Raw genomic sequence first — 22160 nt, 5'->3', positions numbered from 1 at the left:
TGAGAATATAAGTCCTGTATCCTTTTTTTTTTCTTTAAGACTTTTTAAGCTAAGAAACCAACATAACCTGAACACATGGCTTGCTCAGTGTTTAATTGCAAGTTTTCATTCTTGGACTTTAAAACACAAAAATAAATGTTTAGTATTTGTGTGAATCGAACTAAAAAGAATCCCATTTTTACAACTAAGGTATTCCTAGCTTCTTGATATATGAAAAATGGAAATAAAGTATCTTTGAATTTCTGTTACAAATTTCATGGTCTCTGTCCTTAGCGTTTAGTACTAAATAAGTTTTTCTTTCCTAATAAATCTGCTCGTGTCTTCAAGCTTAGTCCATTAATGTGGATGTTCAATTGTTCTGTGGTTTGGCACCCTGACACAACTTTTATTTCTTGTTAGAAATGTACAGCTGTGTGATTTTTTTTTAATAGTTTTTTTCAAAACTGTGATGAAACATCAAACTGTCCGTCTGCTGTTGTCCTGCCCTCCCCCTGGGCAGACGCGTGGGCAAGGACACAACCGTAACTTCAGAGAGCTCAGTTCAGTGTAAGTTTGTAGCACCAACAACAGCTGTTGGAAGAACAGTAACTTTTGTGGTTTGTTTCAATTGTTATTAACAAGAGTTTATTGTTCAAAGAAAGCAAACCAAAATAACCCTGAAGTAGTGTGCTTTAGATTTATCAAACTGCATAAAACATACAAAAATATTTCTCTGTATGCATAGACTTCTTATTACAGTCAAATCACGATTAAAAGTTTTAGTCTCCTCCCATTAACAGTTATTCTGGAAACCAGAGTAAAGAAAGCTTTTTAAGCCCAGCTGCTCCTACAGCTAAATGTTCAGTAATTAGTAGAGGCAGTCTTCACAGTGACATCCTAAAAATGGGAGCAGAGAGAAAATAAATATACCTAGTACAGGTTCTGAGCAGTTATTGCATGTCTCCAAGCTGTCTCAAAAAGATGAATGTGTAATTGCTAGGGAAGGGAGCCCAAGTTGGGAATTCCTATTTCACAGTGCATCTTTTAGCTTTCAAGGAGTCAGATCTGGGCTTTAGCTCTGCATAGAGGAATATTCAGTGCATTCATAGTGATAGGGAACGGGGGAAAACAGTGCTAATTGTTTTCAGTCAACTAAGCAGGAGTTTTAAGCCCAATTAACTTAATGGAAAGCCTGAACACAAGAGCCTCAGGTGCCTCTTCAGTGCTTTTCCCTGCAGTGTGTGCTTTTACCCACATACCCATGAGGTGTCCCTCGGAGGACACAGCACTGCACGACAGAGTGCCACTGGGAGCCAGCATGGGCACAGGGCAATGTGCTGCCAGCTTGTGTCTAAAGGCAGCAGGGCCTGGCTCACAGCAGACTGGGGCAAGGAAAGGCTTAAAACTGTGCTGCTGTTGAGGTACAGCTGTGTTTGGAGTGCAGGTGCCTTGGGCTGCCTGGCAAGCTTCCCAGAGCCCTGCCTGCTGCCTTGTCCTGTCTCCTAAACAGACTTTGGTGTCCACGTTACTACTGCACTGCAGTCCTGGGCCTACACATGAATACAAAAGTCATTTCTCAAATGAAAACAAATAGCGTTTGGTATTTAAGTGGTGTTCAATACACACACTTAAAATTCTGTGGAAAAATGAATAACAGTGACATCTTGGTAAAACTGTGAGAAGGGGGAAGAGATTAAGGAATTGCACATCCTCTGTTTTTAGAGAGCAGCCAGAGGTTGTATGCCAGATATCCTCTGAAATTAATCAGGAAGTTTTCTACACACGTACACACATAGTGTACGAATGCATCTGCTATTTCCTGATTGTCTTTTCCCTGACTCCTACTTGGTTCAAGGAGTGGGAGTACTCTGCATGATTTCTTTGCTGCCCTCCGTTGCTACATACAACTAAAGAACTTAACTGAACTGCATTGGAAGCATGTGATCTTAGCAGACAAATGAGGTACCCTGAATTACCTGAATATAGTATCCAGTAAAAAAATAAAAGCAGAGGGAGATATTAAATACCAAAGACAAACTGTTAGTTAAAATATTAGCCCTAACAATAACTTAAGGTTCCACAGATGCTCACTCACTGCCTCCAAAGGGCAGCAGTATATAACCACTCTGGTTCCAGGCTCCATGTGCAGCTGGCACTCAGTAGGTCAGCTTTGAGGCTCTGCTGTTGTAGCACGGTCTCTCAGTCAAAGCTGATGCAGCATTTCTGAAGGGAGAGCTGTCGCTTTCCACAAGAACCAACTCCAGCTCCTGGAAGTCCTGCAGCCTGGCAACATCCTTGTCCTACAAAGACAGAACCACACTGCCCATCAACATACCTGGCTGTACGCAGTACATACTTACAGCAGCTAAAGAAAGGAAAAACTAAAACTGAGGAAGTTCAGACGTGATGACAGCAATACATGATGGACAGAAAGCAGCCCTACTGATAGATGCTCTCTAAGCATGGTTTCGTTCCCTTGAACCTCATTATCATTTGACTGTGTTTATGTAACTGAACTTAAAGTTGGGACCAAACACATTTCCATCTGTACAGAACTGTCTTCGGAGCATAAACAACAGTTGGTTGTTAATGGCTTATCTATAAGTTATGCAAATAGCAATTTCTGGTATTTCTTCCCCTAATATTTTTCTCCTTAAACGTATTAGAGTATTAAATGTATTTGATATGAATCATGTATATGAAGCTCTACATGGCAACCATGGCAGAAGTACACTAATACTCTGTATTAAGAAAACTAATGGACTCTGTACATCTGCAAACAGATGTAGCATTTCATGTGCTTGAGGAGCTGAAATACTGGCTGGCTTTGACAAGTATTTCAAGTGAGGTACAGGGCCAGCCCATTGTCCTTTCAAGTTTGTGAGCTTAAGTCAGTTTTGCCCCACTTTGCTGATTTCTTACAGAAATACCTTTCCTGCTGCCTGCAAAGCACACAGTCACATCAGTCACCCACTCCAGGTCCTACCTTTCTCAGCACTGTGTTCGGGAGCTTCCTGATCCTCTCCACGTGCTGAGGATTAACGCCCAGCTCACAGCAGCTCACCCTGAGCAGATCTTGGTACGTCAGCTCCTGTCTGTCCAGTTCAATTTCAATGAAGTCGTCGTCTCTGAGGTTCTGCACTCTCACCTTAAGCACAAGTTCTGATTTAAAAGAACAACAATAACAACAACACCTTAATTCCCTAACAACAGGAGAAAACCAAACTGCAACATGAGGTATTACAATTCTCTTTTGAGGTCAGGTTGTACAATGCAGTGTCTGTTACCTCCCTGCGCAATGAAGGGAAGCGTTCATTGAGGGCAGCTGCAGCTGCTGGCAGTGCTGGCAGTCTGACCACCCCCCCCCACTGCCACCAAACTTTCCGTGCTCCCTTCTGTGCCACATCCTATTTTACAAAGTTAGAGGTTTGCTGCTGTTTAGTCATAGCAACTGGTATTTTCCAGGAGTGAGGAAACAGTTTGCAAAGCATTCCTGTGTTTAACGTGCAGTACAACAGTTATTCTTACTTATGAGAGCAGGAAGAAAAAAAGTTCTGTGTATCATCTGTGGATTTCTGGCCAAAGAAATCAACACCTTCACCTCTGTTCAACACTGTGAGATGAATCCTTAACTTCAGCAGTACCAAAAACATGGAACAGTGCAACAGAAGGATGAAAATCACCCTGTGTTACCTTCGTATGGCAAACAGGCATACAGATTGTAAGGTAAATAGGTGTAGGAGCAGAGAGATTATCGTGTTACACAGGAGTAATGAAATAAAGAGCTTACCTGTGTCCTGGGCTCGCAGAAGGGCTCCAAGGGGAGTGATCTCCAGAGAGAGATCCTTCCTCCCTGGGAGTCAGCCCTTAAATGGGGTCTAGGAGGTCTCCACCCCTTCGGTCACTCAGGTGAAATTGTGTTCACCTGTGCCCCTGCAGCTGACTCAGCGCTCACCTCAGGTGGTCAATCAGAGGTTCAGGCTGTGATTCAGCAGTTCCCATACATACCTTGCATGTTATAAGGGAAAGTTCCAGTAAAGAAGAAGGGCTGAAATGCAGGCGCAGGCCCAGGCGGTGGGCAGCTGCTCAGTGGCACAGCCTGGCTGGGTGCCGCCGGCACAGACAGAGCAGAGCTGTGTGCTGAGGGCTGGCAGGAGCTGCTGCGTAACCCCCGCTCTGTGCATTCTGCAGCTGAGGGCACCGCCGGCGGGATGGGCAGCTGTGCTGCAGCGTCTGGAGTGGAAAGGGTGTCCTCACTGGAGCACGGGGTGGATGTGCACACACTTTCAGTGTGAGCTGCCGAAGAACAAGGACTGATTTCGCTCTGGGAAGCTGGAGAGAGGGACGTGCTCTCATTTGGAGCTTGTGCTGAGCTGTGCGGGGGGCTTTCCTCTGTACAGATGGGAGGGAGCGGCGGCGTGGCCGGGGAGCTGGCAGCAGCCGGAGGGGTCACATCGCTCACGCCTTGATAGGCCTTCTCCTCTTCTGTGACTGAAGGTCAGCAATGGGGCGTAGGGGATAAGAGAAAAAGCCACTGTGTTACCGAATGTATTGCTCTCATTTTGAATAGAGTTTTCCTGTTAAAGATACATCACAGTCCGAGGTAAACACAAAGATAATTATCATAAGGCTGCAACACGGGGAAGGCAAGTGGTATAAAAGGAAAGCACATCAAGAAACACCCACAGCTCTCTCTGAAATGTACTATTTAAATCAGAGCAGAAGAAGAGCCATTGCAAAATGGCGTTTCTAGAAGTGCAGTTCCTGTTACTCAAGGACTGACCGGTGGTATTCTGCTATACCTCATTCTGCAATGCTTTGAATACAGCACTGTGAACGGTTCACTCCAGCCCACACCAGCGCGTTAACCCGGGGTGAGGGGCTGCACCTCCAGGCCTCGTCTGCTCTGCAGCGCTGCAGGAAGCGCTCTGCTGGCTGAGCTCCGAACTGCGCTCAGAGCGAAACCATCGGGGAGGGGGTGAGCGGCAGGCGCTACGGAATGGAGGCAGCACGACCCGGAGCCGCGCGGGCGCACCGAGCGGATGAAGCCCTCCAAGACCGAGAAGACGGGACGGTACCTCCCAGAATCCTGCGGATGTGCGCTTTGGCCGTCAGCTGCTCCGCCAACTGCCCCGCGCCCGTGGGGATGCGCCGATCGGCGCCCGCGTCCAGCAGCAGCGCCACCACCGGCGCGTGGCTCCGCTTGCAGGCCCAGTGCAGGCACGTCCTGCGGGGGGACGCGGCGCCGTCAGAGCCCGCGGGGCGCAGCGCACACGGCGCGGGTTCCCCGCACGGTTCGAGCCGCGGAAAGGTCCCTTCGACTCGACTCGAGCGGCGCTCCGCTCCGACGGTTCTAAGAATCCCCAGAGCCGCGACGCTCTCCGGGCCGCGCGTTGCCCCGGCGCCCCTCAGCGGTTCCGCAGCGCAGGAGGGCGGCTCGGCGTCACGCCGGGGTGCGGAGAGCCGCTCCTCGGGTACAGCGCGGCGGAACCCCGCGCGGCCGCGGCCCACCCCGCCGCAGCAGCGCCCCGCAGCGCAGCGCGCCCCGCCCCGCCCCGCTCCTCACCAGCCGTCGATCTCGTTGCGGGAGTTGACGTCCGCCCCCGCCGCCAGCAGCCGCCGCACTTCCTCGGCGTCCCCGAGCGCCGCCGCCTCCCGCAGCCGCTCCTGCAGCTCCTCCGGGCCGCCGCTCATCGCCTCTCCCGGGCGCGGACCTCCCCCGGCGCCGCTGCGCCACCCGCGGCCGCGGATCCCGTCACGGGGACGCGGTGTTACGCGCGGCCTCCTCCGCTCCGCTCAGCGCCGCTCCGCCGGGCCTCCGCCGCCATGTTGAGCGCGGGGCCGCGCGTCGCCGTCCGGCCGGGCCGTGCGGTTACCGCCGCTCGGGAGGGATCGCGGCCGGGCGGGACGCGGCGGTGCGGCGCCCCGCGGGCAGATCGCGCTCCATCCCGGCCCATCGCTCGGGGCCGTCGCCGCGGCGCGAAAACCCACCGGGTTTCTGTCCGGCGGCAAAAGCTCCCGTGGGCAGCGCCACAGCTCCGAGCGATCCCTGCGGACGACTCCACGCGGCGCAGCGGCTCCCCGCGGCCGCAGTTGGACAGCCGCGCACCGCCAGGGGTCAGAGCGGCACCGCCGGGCTGCGCGCACCGCTCGGCTGCGCCGCGGTTACACAACGCGCTGCTCCCTGCAGTCACGAGATCCCCTCCCGCAAGAAGGGCCGCAGAAGAGCATTGGGACTCAGCACTCCCGGCCGCCGCCTTTGGCCTTCCTGCCCGTGTTTGTGCCCTGAGCCTCGGCCCGGCCTCACCCTCACCCCATTTATCGCCCCTAACAGACGTGCATCAAACGGGGCGACTCCAAGAAGTCGCCCTTTCCTCCCTCCTTTCCTCCGTCAGCCGACAGCCCACCTTCCCAACCGCGTGTGCGTTTCTGCTCACCGGGCAGCAGCCCGCGTGGCACAGCAGATGCTGTCGGTTGAGACCCGGGGACAGCGCTGGGATCTGCACTGTGTGCTCACGGCTCAGCCAAAAACACCCCTCGGTTTGCTTCCCAAATGGCCCTCTGAAACGCCCTTGGCCTTCAGCAGCCACACACCGCCCCTACTCTGAGCTACAGCGAGAGGTGGAGGCACAGGAGGAGCCCCAGGGAGGGATATTTGGGGTGGGACTCGCAGGCACTCACCTCGTGCATTCAGCAGCCTTGGGCGCAGCCCTGAGCCTTCGGGCATCAGCAGAACGCAGAGCAGTGCCAAGCAGAGCTGAGACGTGAGGCGCTTCGACAGCCTGCAGCTCACAGCAGCCACCAGGGACCCCTCCGCAGCGCTGGGCCATTCTTTGTCCTCAGAAGTTTCCTGGGTTTAATTGGCCAACTTGTAATATCTGCCTTCCTGCACGCTGCTGGCTGGGACCGAGCTTCTGCAAGGGTTCTTCTCTCCTTTTTCGGTGAAGCCACCATCCGTCTGAGCCCCTTTTTTCTTATTTTAAGGCCTGTGAAGTCATTCACTCCCTTTGCATTTCAGGTTTAATTCCCCAACTCTTTTAACCAACCTCTCAGCCATTTAAAGTTATTATCAAGCACCGTTGTAAAGTTTAACCCCCAGTTCATCAGTGCATGTAGATACAGCCGATCACTGCCTTTGGAACACCCCTTCCCCACCCAGCCCAGCAGAAAAACCATCTCTGAGGATTTCCAGCCGCCCCATAGTGGCAGTGGGGCACTGGAAGGTGTAGGGATAGCCCAGAAATGTACCCATCACACTTGAGGCACAGCTGCACACAGGGATATAAAGCCACAGAGCACCAAGGCGCAGACGGGCAGCAGGGCTGGTGGGGAATGAAGGTGGAATGAATTAAAAGCTAAGCCCAATACTCACACAGGGCTAAGCTAACTCGGTGCCTTCCTGCTGACCTGACCTCCTCTGACCAGGCTGCCAGGCAGGAATTGATGCACAGACGGTGCTGCAAAGTGCTGGAACTGAGGGCAGCTCTCCTATTTCTGCAGCATGTTCTCCTCTTCCCTTCGCTTTTGCTTGATCTGCTCAGCCTGGCGGATCCCTTCAGAAGTTGTGCAGATACCTTTTTCTGCTGTTAATTTAACATTGTTCCCATCTGCAGGACAAACAAATCACTTCTGGACAAACAAGTCGGAACTGGAAGCTGAGGGGGATGGCACATCAGCTCAGGGACTCGTGGTTAAGAGCCCTGGTAGATTTTGATAACAACTGGCAATTGTTCAGTGGATTAGTGGCTGAAGCCAGCCTGGCTGGGAGCAGTGACAGACCTGAGCTGCAGTGCGTGGATCCGACCTTCTGCCCCAGGATTGGGCCCGGAGCCCCCCCCGAGCCGAGCAGCTGAGGGGATCCCAGGCGTTTCTCTGGACACTCCGCTGCATTCCTCTCTGCCCAGCATGCAGACCCCCGCCTGACCTCCCAAGCCATGGAAGTGGTGTCTCAGGGGCACACGGGGCTCCTGCTCACTATTCTGCCTGTGCCAAAAGGTTTCTGTAGGTCTGCTCCAGGTTCAGCTCCCGATGGCTCGTGTAGGAAACCCATGTGCTGTTAGGAAGGCACTGGAGATGGTTCACCTGCATTTATAAACACAACAGTAAGGATTTTGCTAAGGTGAGGCCTACACTTGTTTCTGTGGGGCTGTGATTCTTTCAGGAGATCCCAGCCCCAAGCAGAAGACCAGAGCAAGGCCTGGGTTCCCCTTCAGTTGCATTTTAGCCATATAGAGGAAGCCACGGATGCGAATTACAACCAGTAACACTCAGGAGCTCTGCCCTCTGTGCTCCTCACAGTGCTGAGATGCAGCCAGCTGAAGCTACACATCAATTAGAAACCCTCCATTGACTTGGATGGGCTTTCTACCAGACGCTATTCAATTCCACAGAGTAATTAGCAAAGCTGTAACTAAAGAGGTCTCCATGGAGATTGACAGCATCACCTCTCAGCTGGTACATTCTCTGCCTCCTATTCTAAATTTGTTCTCGCTGTCTTCTGGCTCTAATCCATAAGGTTTGCTGAATCCTCCAACGTTTGTGATACATCAAAGCAGTGGAGAGAAGGGCAAAGGCAATGGGGAGGGGGCAGAGGAGGAAATAGCCCAGTGCTTTAAGGGGAGGAACAGAAACTGTTCAGACACACACAGTCGGAGTTTTGAGAATGGGATTAGGCAGAACAGCACCTCTGCCTGCCTGTCACTCGCAAATTCTTGCTAATACTTTAGGAGCTTATTGGAGGTCAGCACCAAACACCCAAACAGACTAATCTGTATTATAGACGCATAATCAAAGTCACAAGGTTTTACATAATATATATTGGTGACACAAGAAGTGTTTGTTCACATAATTTTGTCATCAAGATTAGTGGCCGTGAAAGCCCCTTCTGTGCACTAACCTGGTTTTGTGTGGGCACCCCATTGGTATGCAGCCATTCCTCAAAGAAATCGGAAGGTGCTGAGAAAGTGCAAACCAAGTATGTGCCTGAGGCAGCAGCACTGGTAGTCGGCAGAGCGAGGCGTGGGCTCCGGGCTATGCTCATTCCATACCAACAAACCTGATCAACTTTAAAGATGAGTTTAAAAAAAGCACATGGAAAGTGATGGAAAGGTTTTGCAGGCACACAGGTCAGCTCGTTGTCATGCCTGAGGCACAGCAGAGCAAAGCAGAGGTCCTGTGAGGGTGCCCCAGATGCTCCCATCCCGCTCCAGGCAGCCTGGCCAGAGTTCACCCCCCCAAACTGAAGAGCCCCACAAGGAATCCCATTGCCCTCAGAGTCCCCACAGCCAGAGGTGTGCCAGCAGGTCATCTGCAGGGCAGACCAGCACTCCGGAGGGCCGAGTTGTCCCATGTGAAGCCAGCACTGAACTTGCCCCTAAAAGCTGCTTTGTGGAGCACAGCTCTGAACTGCCTTCAGGTGGAGAAGAACCGAGCACTGGGTGGGATTGGCTGCAGACCCACCCCACTCCCCTTTGAAGTCAGGAGAACATTTAGCATCTTCCATCAGAGAAAAAAAGAAAGATCAGGCCGTCGTTACAGAGCACATTCAAACATTTGCCTCTGTTGATGCCAAATTCCTCTGTACCTCACGACTCACAGAAGGCCTACTGCATTCACCTCTAAAATGCAGTCCCAGCAATTGGTTTCAATGGGTTCAGTAGCACAGTGAGCAGAGGGAGATGGTAACAATTAAACCACGTGGATCTCTTACACATTACCTGCAATGGCTGTGCCAGCAGCTGTCACATCAGGGTTGGTTCTCTCCAGCCCTGCTCCAAACAAAGTGCTGCAGCTCATCAGGCCCCGCTGTGCTGCAGGTGGACTCCTCATACTGCACACAGGGAAAGATTAAAAGGAGAACATGCACTGAATAAGCTGAACTCAGAATGAACAGCTATGAAACAAGCCACAAATACAGACAAAACATCCTGGCAGGAGGGCAGGCAGGAGCCCCACACATGAAGACCCATGGAAGCTGAGCATCACAGCTTGGCAGGCAGCAGCTGCCAGCTCAGATCTGTGCCCTGTTTGTACCAGGTCTGCACTTGGTCACCGTTGGGCACTTCCAGTAGTGGTGTCAGTGGCCCAGAGCAGATTTAGGAGCTGCAGCTGGAGGCCTTTAGCCAGGTTTGGGCTCTGCAGGGCACAGCACGCCATGGAGCTGGTGGTGAAGGAGCACACAGAGCGCCGCGAGCTCAGCCAGAGCAGCTCAGTATTAAGGGCTGCTAAGGTGCCCAGCTCTGGGCATGGGGCTGCTCTGGGCACAGCACTGCGAGTCAGAGCCAGGAGCAGGGCAGGCAGCCAGGCAGAAGGCAGCAAGAATTCTGCAGCTAGAATGGTTTTTGTCCTAATTTAGGTTTAAATTCCAAAAGAGACAAAATTGACTATGAGGATTTCATGGTATTTGCAGAAATAGAAATAGTTCCATTCTGTGGACATTAGTTATTGTTTATAGCTGAGTTTTGGATACCAAACCCTCAGAGGAGCTCTGGCACTTCCAGGTTACCCATAGAGGCTCTCCGGCCCAGCGAGGGCCCCAAGCTGCTGCAGGTTGAGGGGGTTGGTGAGAGCTCTGCTCTGCTGCAGCCAACCTTGCAATGAAGCACAGAGATGGGCAAATCCACAGCAGTTCTATTTTACATTACAATAATGCAGCTCAGACCTCCTTCACTGAAGGGTTTGAGAACAGCCTAAAGGGAGCAGCTCAGAGAAGCAGAGAGATGCTGCCTGCACATGGAAGTTGTGGGGAATTCAGTACAAACTCCAGCCTTTCTAGGGGGAAACATGGGAGCTGAGGGCTTAAATTAAAGTACAGCAGCACTTACACAGCAGGTTAAAACCACGCTGCTTGCATAAGTTGACTCACATCACAAACAGAAGCAACAAGACTCTTCTATATTAGGTTTTTGAAAGGCAAACAGTGCCCGTGGGGTTGGAAGTGGAGTCTCAGACTGCAGCCTTTCATGGCTGCTGCTGCGTGACTCTCAGCAAGTGGCTTCCTCCCAGCTTTGAATTCCGTAAAATAAATATGGAAGGTTGAATCAGGGCCATTTGTAGACTGAAGTAGGTCTGCACAATGGGTTTAATGATATTCATTAGCCTCCTACAGCAGGACATGTGGAACTAAATTAACTCACGTTCCTGGAAGGATGCTCCATGCTCTGGTGAAAGATGAGCTGAGCCCACAGCAGGCCTGAGCTGGCACTTTTGTCCTGAGTTCACATTCAAATAGAGCTGGAAGCAAGAAAATCTGAAAATCACCACTGAAATGCTATAATGCAACAGAAAGCACAGCAACAACAGCAGAGTGGCACAATCCTAAACTACAGCAAATGAGAACAAGCCCAAATGCAGCAACCAAAGACACAGAAACAAAGGAAGAAAACCTACTTACCTTTGGAAGATCACAGATACACAGAGACCTGCAGAAAGACACCCTCACCTCCACTGCCAGCCCTTAAATGAGGGCTGGGGAGGATCCTGGCTCCACCCCTTCATCACTCAGGTTCATTGCATGCACCTGAGCTCCCCTGGGCTGGCCCCGCCTTCCCATCAGGTGCTCCATCACTGCTTCAGGCCCTGACTCAGCATTTCCACTACAACCACCAACAGCCAAGGTATCTGTTCACCTGTGAGAGTCGTGTCTATGATGTATGCAGAACAGCAGCGCTGCAAGACTGGCAACATTTCTGTTTGCACCCCTTTGCCAGAGTGTCCTTAGGTGCTGTCATCCAGACTGACCATCCCGATGTAAGGCAGGATGAATGCATTCCCAACATTTGGCCTTTGCAGTCTTTACAACCCAGAGATGCCAGCTGCATGGCCTCCCTGAATCGTCTATGGGATACCTGCGGCATTGCCTCTGAAAGAGAGACAGAGAGACGGGATGGAGGAAAGCCTGCTCCTGCACCCAGCTTTCCACGTATCTCACTGATAACGCATTGATTCTCTTCCTTTGTACCCTCTTTGCCTCTCGCTGTGCTGTTTCAGACAGAATAAACCTAGCAATAATGAACCATCATCAAACTGGCAATTGCTTCCTGCCCGGCTTACGTTAGCAGGGAAAGAGAAAGCAAATGATGATGAGTCGTGTGTCTGCACTCAGAGATAAACCCCCAGCAGAAGCCATCTGCCGAGGCATAAAACAATAATTCTGGCACCGGCCTCGTCTGAGAGCAGAGCCATCAGCTGCCACCGAAACGCAGTGCAGGCCTGATGCTGAGTTCTAGCAGGTGGCCCATAACCCGGTAATAAACTCCCTGACATTATTGATTTTCCCCCCAAACTGAGCCCTTTTGTCTGACTACGTTAACTTCTGCTTACTGAGCAGGACGTGCACCCGCAGCGGCTCATTGCGGTGAGCAGTCAGTGCTCTGAATGCGCCCCATGCCTGGCCCTGCGTGAGGTTATCTGCTCTCACGGCTGATTTCAAAGCCAGAACCAACACCTGTGGGCCATCGCAGGGAACGCTGACAAAAATCCTAACCGGTGGGAATGTGAGATATGCTTCCATTGCTAATTACACGTACAAATAGCCCCGCAAATAGGTTCCAGGCACACCAGTGCATCCCTTCAGCCCAAATGTACCTCTGGAGCCCTCTGTGTCCAACGCAGCCTTTGCTGTGATGCACAGAGGTGCACTGCACGGTGCCTGAAGTCCTGCTCGCTTGGCCAGCCCCATGGCCAGGACGGGTGTGAGACGCACTGCTCTGAGCATCCCCCGTGGCCAAGGCTCCAAGCAGGTCCCCGGGGTGTCAGTTGGGCCATGCAGCTCTCACAGAGGAAGATGTGGCCCTTTGCAGGCCCTGGGAAAGCTAAAGCCGAGGCCACAGAGTCATCATCCATATTTTGCTGTGGGTTTGGAAGCAGTGTTACTGCTTGAGACAAGAGCTCGGCCACTGCGCTCCTGAAGGGACGCGGCACTGAGGCTCCCTCTGAGACGCTGAGCTGCAACATTGCTTTACGTGCAATAAGCTTTGTAAGCAGAACGCAATGCTGCTCCTTTCTGAACAAGACAGAGGTCTTTTTAACAGCACTTTTCCACTCAGTGACATTTGCATCTGTGAGGACGAGGGCCGCCTGAGGTCCACGAGCGGTGCTGGCGGGGCTGCAGAAGATGGGGCTCCCCGTGTGCTCAGCGCCCCAATGCCCTCCGAGGCCTCCCCTGTGAAGCAGAGGCTCCTGCAGCCCATTCCCCGCTGCAGCTGAAGCCACGAACCCGCGGGGGCTCCTGGCGGCACAGCCGCCCTCAGTGAGCTGCCAGCCGGCGCTGCTGAGCGATGGCCGGGCCTGGAGAGGGGCTGCTGTGTCTGTGTGCTGTGTTTGTGTTGGCAGGGCGGGCTCTGAGTGGCTGCCGGCCCAGGCAGCACGAGAGGGCGAATTCGCAAGGGCCCCTTCGCCATGGCAGAGATCAATGGGAGGAGAGGCTGAGCAGTGCAGGGTGGCCGCTCCTGCCAAGAGCCCTTCCACAATACCGCCAACAAATCCATCTGCCACCCGCCTGGCGACTCCAGGTGAGGATTGCTCGTTGTGCCTAATAAACACCACCAACAGCTCACTGCTCCTTTCGAAGCAGTTTAAAAAGCAGCACCGCAACCACACTTTATCCTGTTTCCCTCCTCTGATGGAAGGGGCCACAGCAAATGTTGGATCAGCGCTTGGCACAGTGGAGGGGGGGGCAGGGACATCCCGTAGGAGCTTGGGAACAGTAAGACAAAGGGAAAAGAAATTATCGTCAATGAAAACAACAGCAGTTAGGTCAATTGTAGACCATAGCCCTAAGCAGGAGCCCGGGCATCCTGGGAGGGGTTTCAGGGCTGTGGTGCAGAGTCAGATGGGCATCTGTGGAGTGTAGAGTGGGCTGCATGAGGAATGAGCCCTCAGTGAAGGCCCAGGGACGCTGGGTGCGTTAATCCCACAGAGCTCAGCCAGCCCAGGGCTCTCCGTGTACTCGTGTCACCTCCTGGATGTGCCAGGCTGGGTCACGGCCTTTTGGTGATGTCCTGGCTGTGACGAGGCAGCTGACGGGGGTTATTCAGAGTCCTCACTGCCTCCTCCGACCTCGGCAGCTGCCCGCCCCCATCAGCGGGAGATGTGTGGGGCTGTTGTCCTCAGTGTGCCGGCGGTGTTGGAGTGGCCAAGGGCTGAGTGCTCGCTGTCCCTGCGGCGGTGGGACTCAGGGGGACGCAGTGTCTGCCCCGTGTCCGTTGGATCCAGACAGGGTTTGATTCCCTATAAGGCTTCTTCTGAAAAGGTTTGGCCGAAAGCCTGATTTCTCACTTAACAGAAATCTCCTGTGCCTTATTAATGTTAGTCCCATCCAACTGCCCCTCTGGATGGATACATTTACCCACTCCTTTTTTATCTCCGTCAGCCTGGAGCTGAATATATTCACATGTTCAAGATAAGAATACGGAACTTGGGTGCCAAAAGACACAAAGGGGACTTACCTGTCCTGGGAGGAGATCCCTCTGGACGGAGATGGCCGTAGCAGAGCAAAACACTGCTCTGTCTGCCACCACCAACTGCCTGGTCCTTCAGAGCCCCGCTCTGCTCCCCCATGGCTGCAACACACGTCTGGGCAACCGATCCTCAGTCTGGAAGGGGAAAAATAAATCAGAGAGAGTTGTTCCTTCCTGCTCCCCCATAGCTGTCTCACTTGGGGTGCCCCCCCCAGGTCTGTTATCAGCATGGCCAACGCACGCAAGAAGGTGGCTTTGTGGCACCAGGCAGGGACCAATGATGCAGACCCACATGTGGCCCATCACACCGAAACAGCCCCAGAGGACCTCGGTAGGGAAAAATCACTTCTCCATGGGAGCTACCCCATGGACTGAGGACAACCCCTGCCCTCCCTGTGGCTGTGGGTCAGACCCCGTGCTCATCACCATCGCCAGCACTGCGACAGCCGCGCGCTGCGAGCCCCACGTACAGCTGCTTTCAAAGCCCGTCTGTAGTCAGTTGTACAATATAAAGTGTCTTTGTTTAGTCAACAGAACCTCTAATACATGTGATTTTGTTGTTAATAGAGCTGTAAGAATTTTAAGTACCTCTTGGGAATGTGTCATTTTGGGTTGGCTTTTTTAGGCATCGCAGGGTGCTGCGCTTGTCTTTGTAAACAAGTACTGAATAAAACATGTGTGCACAGCCGCACTCTGTACAAGTGTCATGCAGGTTGCTGAAGTTTCAGAGAGAATAAATCGGCTGCAAACTGCTGCCTGGTGGCTGACTTCACTCCTTATAAATAGCTAGTTTGGACAACTTTTCTCTGCACATCATATGAAATCCAAATGCTGTGCGTATCGTCCCTGTGGGCACACGAATCCCAGTGGCTTGAACCCCTCTCATGAGCCCGGGGTGCCACAGAAATGCCATAGGTGGGGGAAGACCCACCCAGGTTGCTGGACCTTCCTGTAGAGGAAATTCTCAGAGCGTACCAGCAGGTAAATGCGCCGGGGAGGAGCAGCAACCTCCGCTCCTGGGGCATCCCGCATTTAGGCCCATCCACAGCAGCTGCTGGTCATACTGGTTTGCAGCCATCGTCGTTGAGGAGAATGAGGCCCTTGGTCAGCCGTCAGAAACAGCCCTGCTTGACCAAACCCAGCAGCAGGGCGGCCGTGCATCCCATGCAGATGCAGAGCCTTCCCCACCCCTGCTCTGCAGAGCCCCGCTGGGATGCAGCTCACCTGGTGCTCCCCGGGCACTGCCATGCAGGGGCTGCTCCTGGCAGGTGCTGAGCAGCTCCGACCTCTGCCCCTTGTTTTGAGATTTTGGCAAGCATTCAGCATGGAAAGGGTCGGCCCCTTGCTGTAATAATCAGTGAGTGAGGAACTCAGTTTGGCTGAATTTCCACCCCCCACCCCCCCTCAAATGCAAAATTGCTGTACATTCCTTTATGCAGGTTTCCATAGAGTTGAACTTCTACTTTTTTTGTGTGTGTGTGGCTGTTAAAGGGGTCAGCAGGGCACTGTATGCCGGGATCTCCCTGTTGGGAAATGGGGGGCGGAATTCGGCCCCAGTTTAACATCTTGCCGGTGGGGTTGCAGGGCAGCATTCAAAGCAGCATCCTGGAAACCTCAGCACCAAAGAGGAGAAAAAAGCCTGGAGGAGCCCAGGGGAAGTTGTGAAGACATTCTGCTCTGCAGATCCTAAGTCTAAACAAGTTATTTCTTCCCTACTTACTGGGTTAAAATATGATATTCTAGCTTTAATTGCTTCAATCCTATTACTCGTTCCTTTTAGCGAGTGATTGTGTAGCCCCTTGCGTGGGGAAATCCCCTGATCGCGGGTCCCTGTTATTCAGACAAGTACTCTTTCAGAAGTAAATGCCATTCTTAGCATAGGGAAGTACTTTAGGTCTAAAGGGGTTAAGAAGGCCTCCCTGCATTCAGAAACATGCAGGGGTCCCACCGTGCCAGTTCCAGCCTTTTAAACTCTTTCCAGCTTTTTTTCTTGCAACAAATCTGTCTGACTGCCACCAGGACATAGGAAGCGTGTGCCTGTCAAAGAAATCAAGTTTACTTTTTCTGACTTGTTAACAGAGGCAGGGTATAAATAGGGCTAACTCTGCTCAGACTATTAGCATTTCTCTTAAAATAAGGGGTGACTTCCTAGGACCTTTAATCCAATGAGGTCCAAAGCACGCTGCTCTAGCAGGAGAGGCAGCGAAGGAGCTTGCTGAAGCTTTTACAGAGGTCAGGTGCACTCGGGTTCCTCGAAAATTTAAGGCTCACCGAAAGCGGCACCCAGGCAGACAGGCGCTGCCTCCAGCTCGGTCACTGCCGCTGCCCAGGAGACGTTCTGAGATGGTGTTGGTGCTGTTCACGCGGTGGATGTGGATCTTGCTGGGGAAGAGCAGCGTCCTGTTGCTTCTGGAGGTCTCTCTGCAAGGGAGAGCTCTGCCCCCGATCCGGTACTCGCACGCGGGGATATGCCCCAATGACATGAACCCCAACCTGTGGGTAGACGCGCAGAGCACTTGCAAGAGGGAGTGCGAAGCCGACCTGGTGAGTGATGCGCTTCCGCACGTCTGTGCGCTGCGGGCGGTGGGTTTCGTTGGCGCGTTCGGTGCAGCACAGCCGCGCTCTGTTGCAGGCAGCATTGCAGCAGCACCGCGCAGGACTCAATTCACACAGCGCACATATTTAACTGACCTGTGACACACGGACACGGACAGGGTCTGACGAATTACCTGCTAGGTAGGAGGTGTGTGGCAGCTACCGCTTCTGCTGACGTGGGTACAGAGCTCATTCTGTTTGATCATTTTTCTCGCTTTCTTGTCAAAAGAAACATCAGAATTTGATACTCTGGAACTCAGTGTGCCTTGGGGTCGATCCACAGTGTTTTGCAGCCTCACAATGTTCTTTATTGTTGGTAGCCATCACCAGTGCTTCATATGCCCGCGGGGAGCTGTGTATGAAATCATTTGATTTAACATGTAAATCGTCAGCCTTTGCTGCACTTGAAATGTGAAGCGTGCTTGGCGTGCAGAACGGGAGCACGGTTCAAATGACCAAGCAGATGTTCTCTGTGATGCTCCCAGCTCTAAATGTGCTTAACTCACAACCCTAAAATGCATTGTTCAACCTGTCAGCACTACAGCTGAAGCTGGCATCTGACAATACCTGCTCGTCCTGCCTCTTGCAGCAACAGCAAAGCTCCTGCAGCCCAGAGCAGGCTGACAGTGCACGCAGCAGGCAGGAAGGAGTCACTGTGTCCGTGCTCCATGGCCGTGTTGTTTCTGCAGTGCTGAAAGCAGGGGGAAAAATAGAGGGGGAAAAGGCTGGTCATCAAGGGAACAAAGAGATTTGCTCCATGGATCCCATGTGTTATGAATGAAAGTATTCTTTCTACTTTTGCCCTTCTCGATTAAGCCTTCTTTATTTCAACTACCAGGTGCAGCAATGAATATTAAAAGGCTTGTCAAAAGCCAGAAGCAGTAGCAGCAGATGATATTGTTTTAATAATTTACTGAAAGCTAGAAGTCACCGGATAAAAATACTCATTTAGCCTCGTGTGCCCACAGAGACCTGGGGACTCTGAGCAGTGCTCTGCAGGCAAACACAGGCAGAGCCACTGGCTTTGCTAAACCGTGCTCCTTAACCTCATCTGAAACCATTTTGCAACTTTCCTTCTGAAACCTGGTAATGTGCAGCTGGAAATGGGGAAAGAGTTGTGTTATTAGGTCATCTTTTTTTCCCAGTAAGGAGAGGATACTGCACTCAAGGGAAGCTATTTAGTTTGGCAGCTTAAAAAACACGCTGCTCTCACTGACAGAGAAATCTGGTGGATTTCAGGGGGGTTGTGGAGGTTTGACACACAGTGGAAGTGTGCCCTGTTGTGTAGCAAGGGTCTCGGTCACTTAAAGTGATCCATGCCGACACGGCAGCTGCGTGCCAGTGGACACAAATCAAAGACCTTTTCTGTACAAAAGACAAAAATCCTGCTAAAATTAACCACAATTCAGAGCGGACTGTGGCTAATAAATCATCAGAAGAGCGATGCTGCATTTGAACATAGGGCTAAAATAGGACAGAGAAGCCATAATGAGCTGTTTTGGGTTTGTTTTTCTAAATACCATAGAAAAATTATTTTGGGAGCAAGAATTTCCTTACTTCTGAAATATTCTATTATTCCCTCTACAATGTGAACAATCACAAACCCTTGGCAGTTTCACCTCCAGGAGCAGGCTGTTAGTCTCGGGGAATTCAAATAATACTTTACATACTTTTCTGGAAAATAAGGCGGATTACTGCCTGCAGCCATATGGTAAGTCCTTCCATCCGCTCTTGTTTCTCAGGGCTTGTCCTCGGGCATTTCGGAGAGTGCCGAAGGGGGGTTGTTAGCTCTGTAGTCAAGGAATCCATGTGACTCTGGGAAAGACTTAGGATGAGGTTAGTGTTTAAGAAGCAGCAATGCATTCTCCTCTCTAGAGGCTTCTCTTGGAGACCTTTGCAAACCCCCACATGCTAAGCCTCCTCCTGGGAGCTGCTGGAGAGGGTTACACGTTGCTGGTGGGGACTCTGAGTTTCGGACCACGGATCTCTGTGGCAAAATCGGGTCCACTGAACTTGAAGCCTTGAGAGTTTGAGGGCTCTCTGCTTGTTGGGTCCCTAAAGGGGTCTTAGCTCTGTCCCCAGTAATGAGCGGGTTGCTTTCTTTCCCTGCAGGAGTGTGAGACCTTCGAGAAGTGCTGCCCCAATGTCTGCGGGACGAAGAGTTGCGTGGCGGCTCGGTACATGGATGTCAAGGGGAAGAAAGGGCCGGTGGGAATGCCCAAAGAGGCAACCTGCGACCGCTTCATGTGCATCCAGCAAGGCTCGGAGTGTGACATCTGGGACGGGCAGCCCGTCTGCAAGTGCAAGGACAGGTGTGAGAAGGAGCCGAGCTTCACCTGTGCTTCTGACGGGCTCACCTACTACAACAAGTGCTACATGGACGCAGAAGCTTGCATCAAAGGCATTACTCTGAACGTAGTCACCTGTCGATATCATCTTACCTGGCCAAACACCAGCCCGATCCCACCAGAAACAACAGCTCGCCCTACTACGGCCTATTCCGAGACCACGATCGTCGATATCTTACCGCCGGCATTAGTGAACAACCCCGTCCATCAGTCAGTCTACGTAGGAGAGACTGTCAGCTTCCTCTGTGATGTTACAGGGAGACCTAAGCCAGAAATTACGTGGGAGAAGCAGGTTGAGGGGAAAGAAAAAGTCATTATGAAGCCAAATCACGTCAGAGGGAACGTTGTGGTCACTAACATAGCCCAGCTGGTCATCTACAACACCCAGCTGCAAGATGCAGGCATCTACACCTGCACCGCCAGAAACAGCGGTGGCCTTCTCAGGGCTGATTTCCCATTGTCAGTCATCAAAGGAGAACCCACATCCAAAGAAGCTTCCCAGAATAGAACACACTTCCCAACCGATGAGTGCCTGAAGCAACCAGACAGCGAAGACTGTGGAGAAGAGCAGACCAGGTGGTATTATGATGCAAAGAAAAACAACTGCTTCACTTTCATTTATGGGAACTGTAACAGCAACCTCAACCACTTTGAGACCTATGAGAACTGTATGTTAACGTGCATGAACGGCCCAATCAACATTTGCAATCTACCAGCCCTCCAAGGTCACTGCAAAGCCTACGAGCCCAGATGGGCCTACAACAGCTTGACAAAGCAGTGCCAGTCCTTCATTTATGGTGGGTGTGGAGGTAACGAGAACAACTTTGAGAGCCGGGAGGCCTGCGAAGAGATGTGCCCTTTCCCAAAGAACACGCACTGCAAAGCTTGCAAGCCACGCCAGAAGCTGGTGACGAGCTTCTGCAAAAGCGACTTCGTGATCCTGGGCCGTATTACAGAACTGACCGAAGACCAAGACTCAGGACATGCCCTGGTGACAGTGGAGGAGATTCTCAAAGATGAAAAAATGGGATTAAAATTCCTGGGGAAGGAACCCCTGGAAATAACGCTTTTCAACATGGACTGGAGCTGCCCGTGTCCCAATATGACCACGGTGGACGGTCAGCTCATCATCATGGGAGATGTCCACAACGGCATGGCTGTCCTGCAGCCAGACAGCTTTGTGGGGACCTCCAGCATCCGGCGCGTGCGGAAACTCCGTGAAGTCATCCACAAGAAAACCTGTGAGCTTCTGAAAGAGTTTCTAGGATTACATTAACCTCCTTCACACACGTCAGCCTTCCAGACCTGTGTGTTACGTAGGGCTAACAAGGGCTAGGCTAGTGCACAAACTAAACCAGCTGCTTGAAGATACACTGTAGGAATTATGCAGAACCCTTATTTTAATCCATTAATGATGCTTAGCAACAACGTAGTATGGTCTTTGGCAAGCACATAAAACAGCAGCAAAAGGCTATTAATCTTGCATTGAAATAAATTTGTCCATATAGGAATGCCATTTAACTAGATGACTCACTGCAGTAACTATGCAATTTTTATATAGCTTCCATCATAAATGACGGAATTCATAGTAGCTAAATGGTACACAGCTAAGTAATATGTAATATCAACTTAATCTGTCTCATTTACAGTATGGAAATGTGATGCTAAGTTGTTATGAATAAGTCCTATTCTTGCCTCCTCGTAGCAGCACTAATATATTTCGAGAGAAAAGCCTGTAAGTTATTGTCTGTATTTACAGTTGTGCAAATCTAACCAATCTATGCACTCTCGACTCCCTTATTTTAATTCCTAGCTGTTTCCTTTGCATTGTACCTCATTTCTGAATGGCAACTACTACCTGTCCTTACTTGAGGAAATTCCCACAGAGGAACTCCCTCGATCCGAAATGCAGGACAACAGGTCCATGCAAAAGGCCAAGGCACAGCCTCACCCCTGAAATTACTTTTCTATCCTAACAATGTCAGCAAACACTCTTACTCTGTTGCACTCTCCTGTTTTTGTTTTAGTCAGCATGCCGTCTATCTCTCACGCGAACTCCAGGCGAGGAGCTGGCTCTCTGCTGCCAGCTGTCAGGCTTTTGAAAATCCTTTACACTTGATCACATGCAGCGATGTATTGCTTAATTTCATCAGAAAGCCTGTTTCTGTAGTTGAGAAAGTAAAATAAAAGCAGCCAGAATGAAGTTCAAAATAGGAAAGTGCCACCCACAGTCTGCAGCCTGCACTCCGCGTGCACAGACAGACAACCAGTGAAGGGCTGCACAGACACACACAGCGGACACTTCAAAGGCATTTATCAATCTGATCATTTTAGGGCACACTTTCAAACCGCAGAACACATTTTGCACAGAGCCATGTGCATGAATAGAAGCCCTGAGACACGGCGTGAGCTGTGGGTGTGAGTGTGCGTGTACTCACCTGAACATCTGCATGTCCAAAACGTGTAACTTTTGCCTATGCAAAAATCCTTAAATAAAGAAAATGCTGTTCCTGGAAAAATTCCTTCCTCCAATGGGGAATATCCCCTTCTGGCAAAGAGGGGAGAGCTGCATGGTGAGTCTTATCCATAGCACCTCTTGGTTGGGTTGGGTCACCTCACCCATTGCACCGCCTGGCTGTGTCACCTCACTGCCCAATGTGCCCCACTGCGGCACTGGGGCCATCTCAGGGCTGGGGAGGAAATCAGAGAGCAGGGAGGGTAAATCGAGGAGGTAGAGGTGGAGCCCATCTCCTGTTTTCCTAAAGGGTTTTGTGCCCAC

General features: G+C 51.6%; 3 protein-coding genes across 17 annotated transcripts in view; 2 read left to right on the top strand and 1 right to left on the bottom strand.

Moving 5' to 3' along the window:
* Positions 1-252, top strand: part of LUC7L3 (LUC7 like 3 pre-mRNA splicing factor) — a 13272-nt gene extending 13020 nt beyond the window's left edge. For all 15 annotated transcript variants that reach the window (XR_005840608.2, XM_025141619.3, XM_040649572.2 and 12 more), the window contains one exon: positions 1-252. This exon is cut by the window's left edge. The gene's annotated coding sequence lies outside the window, so the exon portion shown is untranslated.
* Positions 253-597: 345 nt separating this feature from the next.
* Positions 598-6080, bottom strand: LOC769329 (ankyrin repeat domain-containing protein 40-like). Its single transcript, XM_015295535.4, has 5 exons — positions 5546-6080; positions 5058-5206; positions 3988-4470; positions 2966-3141; positions 598-2279 (listed from the first exon to the last, which is right to left on the bottom strand). Exons 1-5 carry the CDS (start codon positions 5671-5673, stop codon positions 2136-2138), a joined length of 1080 nt encoding a protein of 359 aa, XP_015151021.2. The 5' UTR covers positions 5674-6080; the 3' UTR covers positions 598-2135.
* A 10352-nt stretch (positions 6081-16432) lies between these two features.
* WFIKKN2 (WAP, follistatin/kazal, immunoglobulin, kunitz and netrin domain containing 2) lies at positions 16433-21900 on the top strand. The gene is made up of 2 exons (XM_420100.7): positions 16433-16982; positions 19146-21900. The coding sequence occupies exons 1-2, from the start codon at positions 16782-16784 to the stop codon at positions 20655-20657; spliced, it is 1713 nt and encodes a 570-aa protein (XP_420100.2). The 5' UTR covers positions 16433-16781; the 3' UTR covers positions 20658-21900.
* The last annotated feature ends 260 nt before the right edge of the window (positions 21901-22160 follow it).

This window comes from Gallus gallus, chromosome 18 (genome assembly GCF_016699485.2).
Source record: "Gallus gallus isolate bGalGal1 chromosome 18, bGalGal1.mat.broiler.GRCg7b, whole genome shotgun sequence".
NCBI lineage: Eukaryota > Metazoa > Chordata > Aves > Galliformes > Phasianidae > Gallus > Gallus gallus.
Note: the sequence above shows the minus strand (reverse complement) of the source record. Positions and strands in the feature narration are given on the sequence as shown.

Coding starts and splice junctions, on each gene's coding strand:
- LOC769329 (XM_015295535.4), bottom strand. CDS start 5,673: ATGAGCGGCGGCCCGGAGGAGCTGCAGGAGCGGCTGCGGGAGGCGGCG. Junction 4,471..5,057: donor CATCCGCAGGATTCTGGGAG/GTACCGTCCCGT, acceptor GCTGACCTTCAG/TCACAGAAGAGGAGAAGGCC. Junction 3,142..3,987: donor TTTCCCTTATAACATGCAAG/GTATGTATGGGA, acceptor CTTTTAAATCAG/AACTTGTGCTTAAGGTGAGA.
- WFIKKN2 (XM_420100.7), top strand. CDS start 16,782: ATGGTGTTGGTGCTGTTCACGCGGTGGATGTGGATCTTGCTGGGGAAG. Junction 16,983..19,145: donor GGGAGTGCGAAGCCGACCTG/GTGAGTGATGCG, acceptor CTTTCCCTGCAG/GAGTGTGAGACCTTCGAGAA.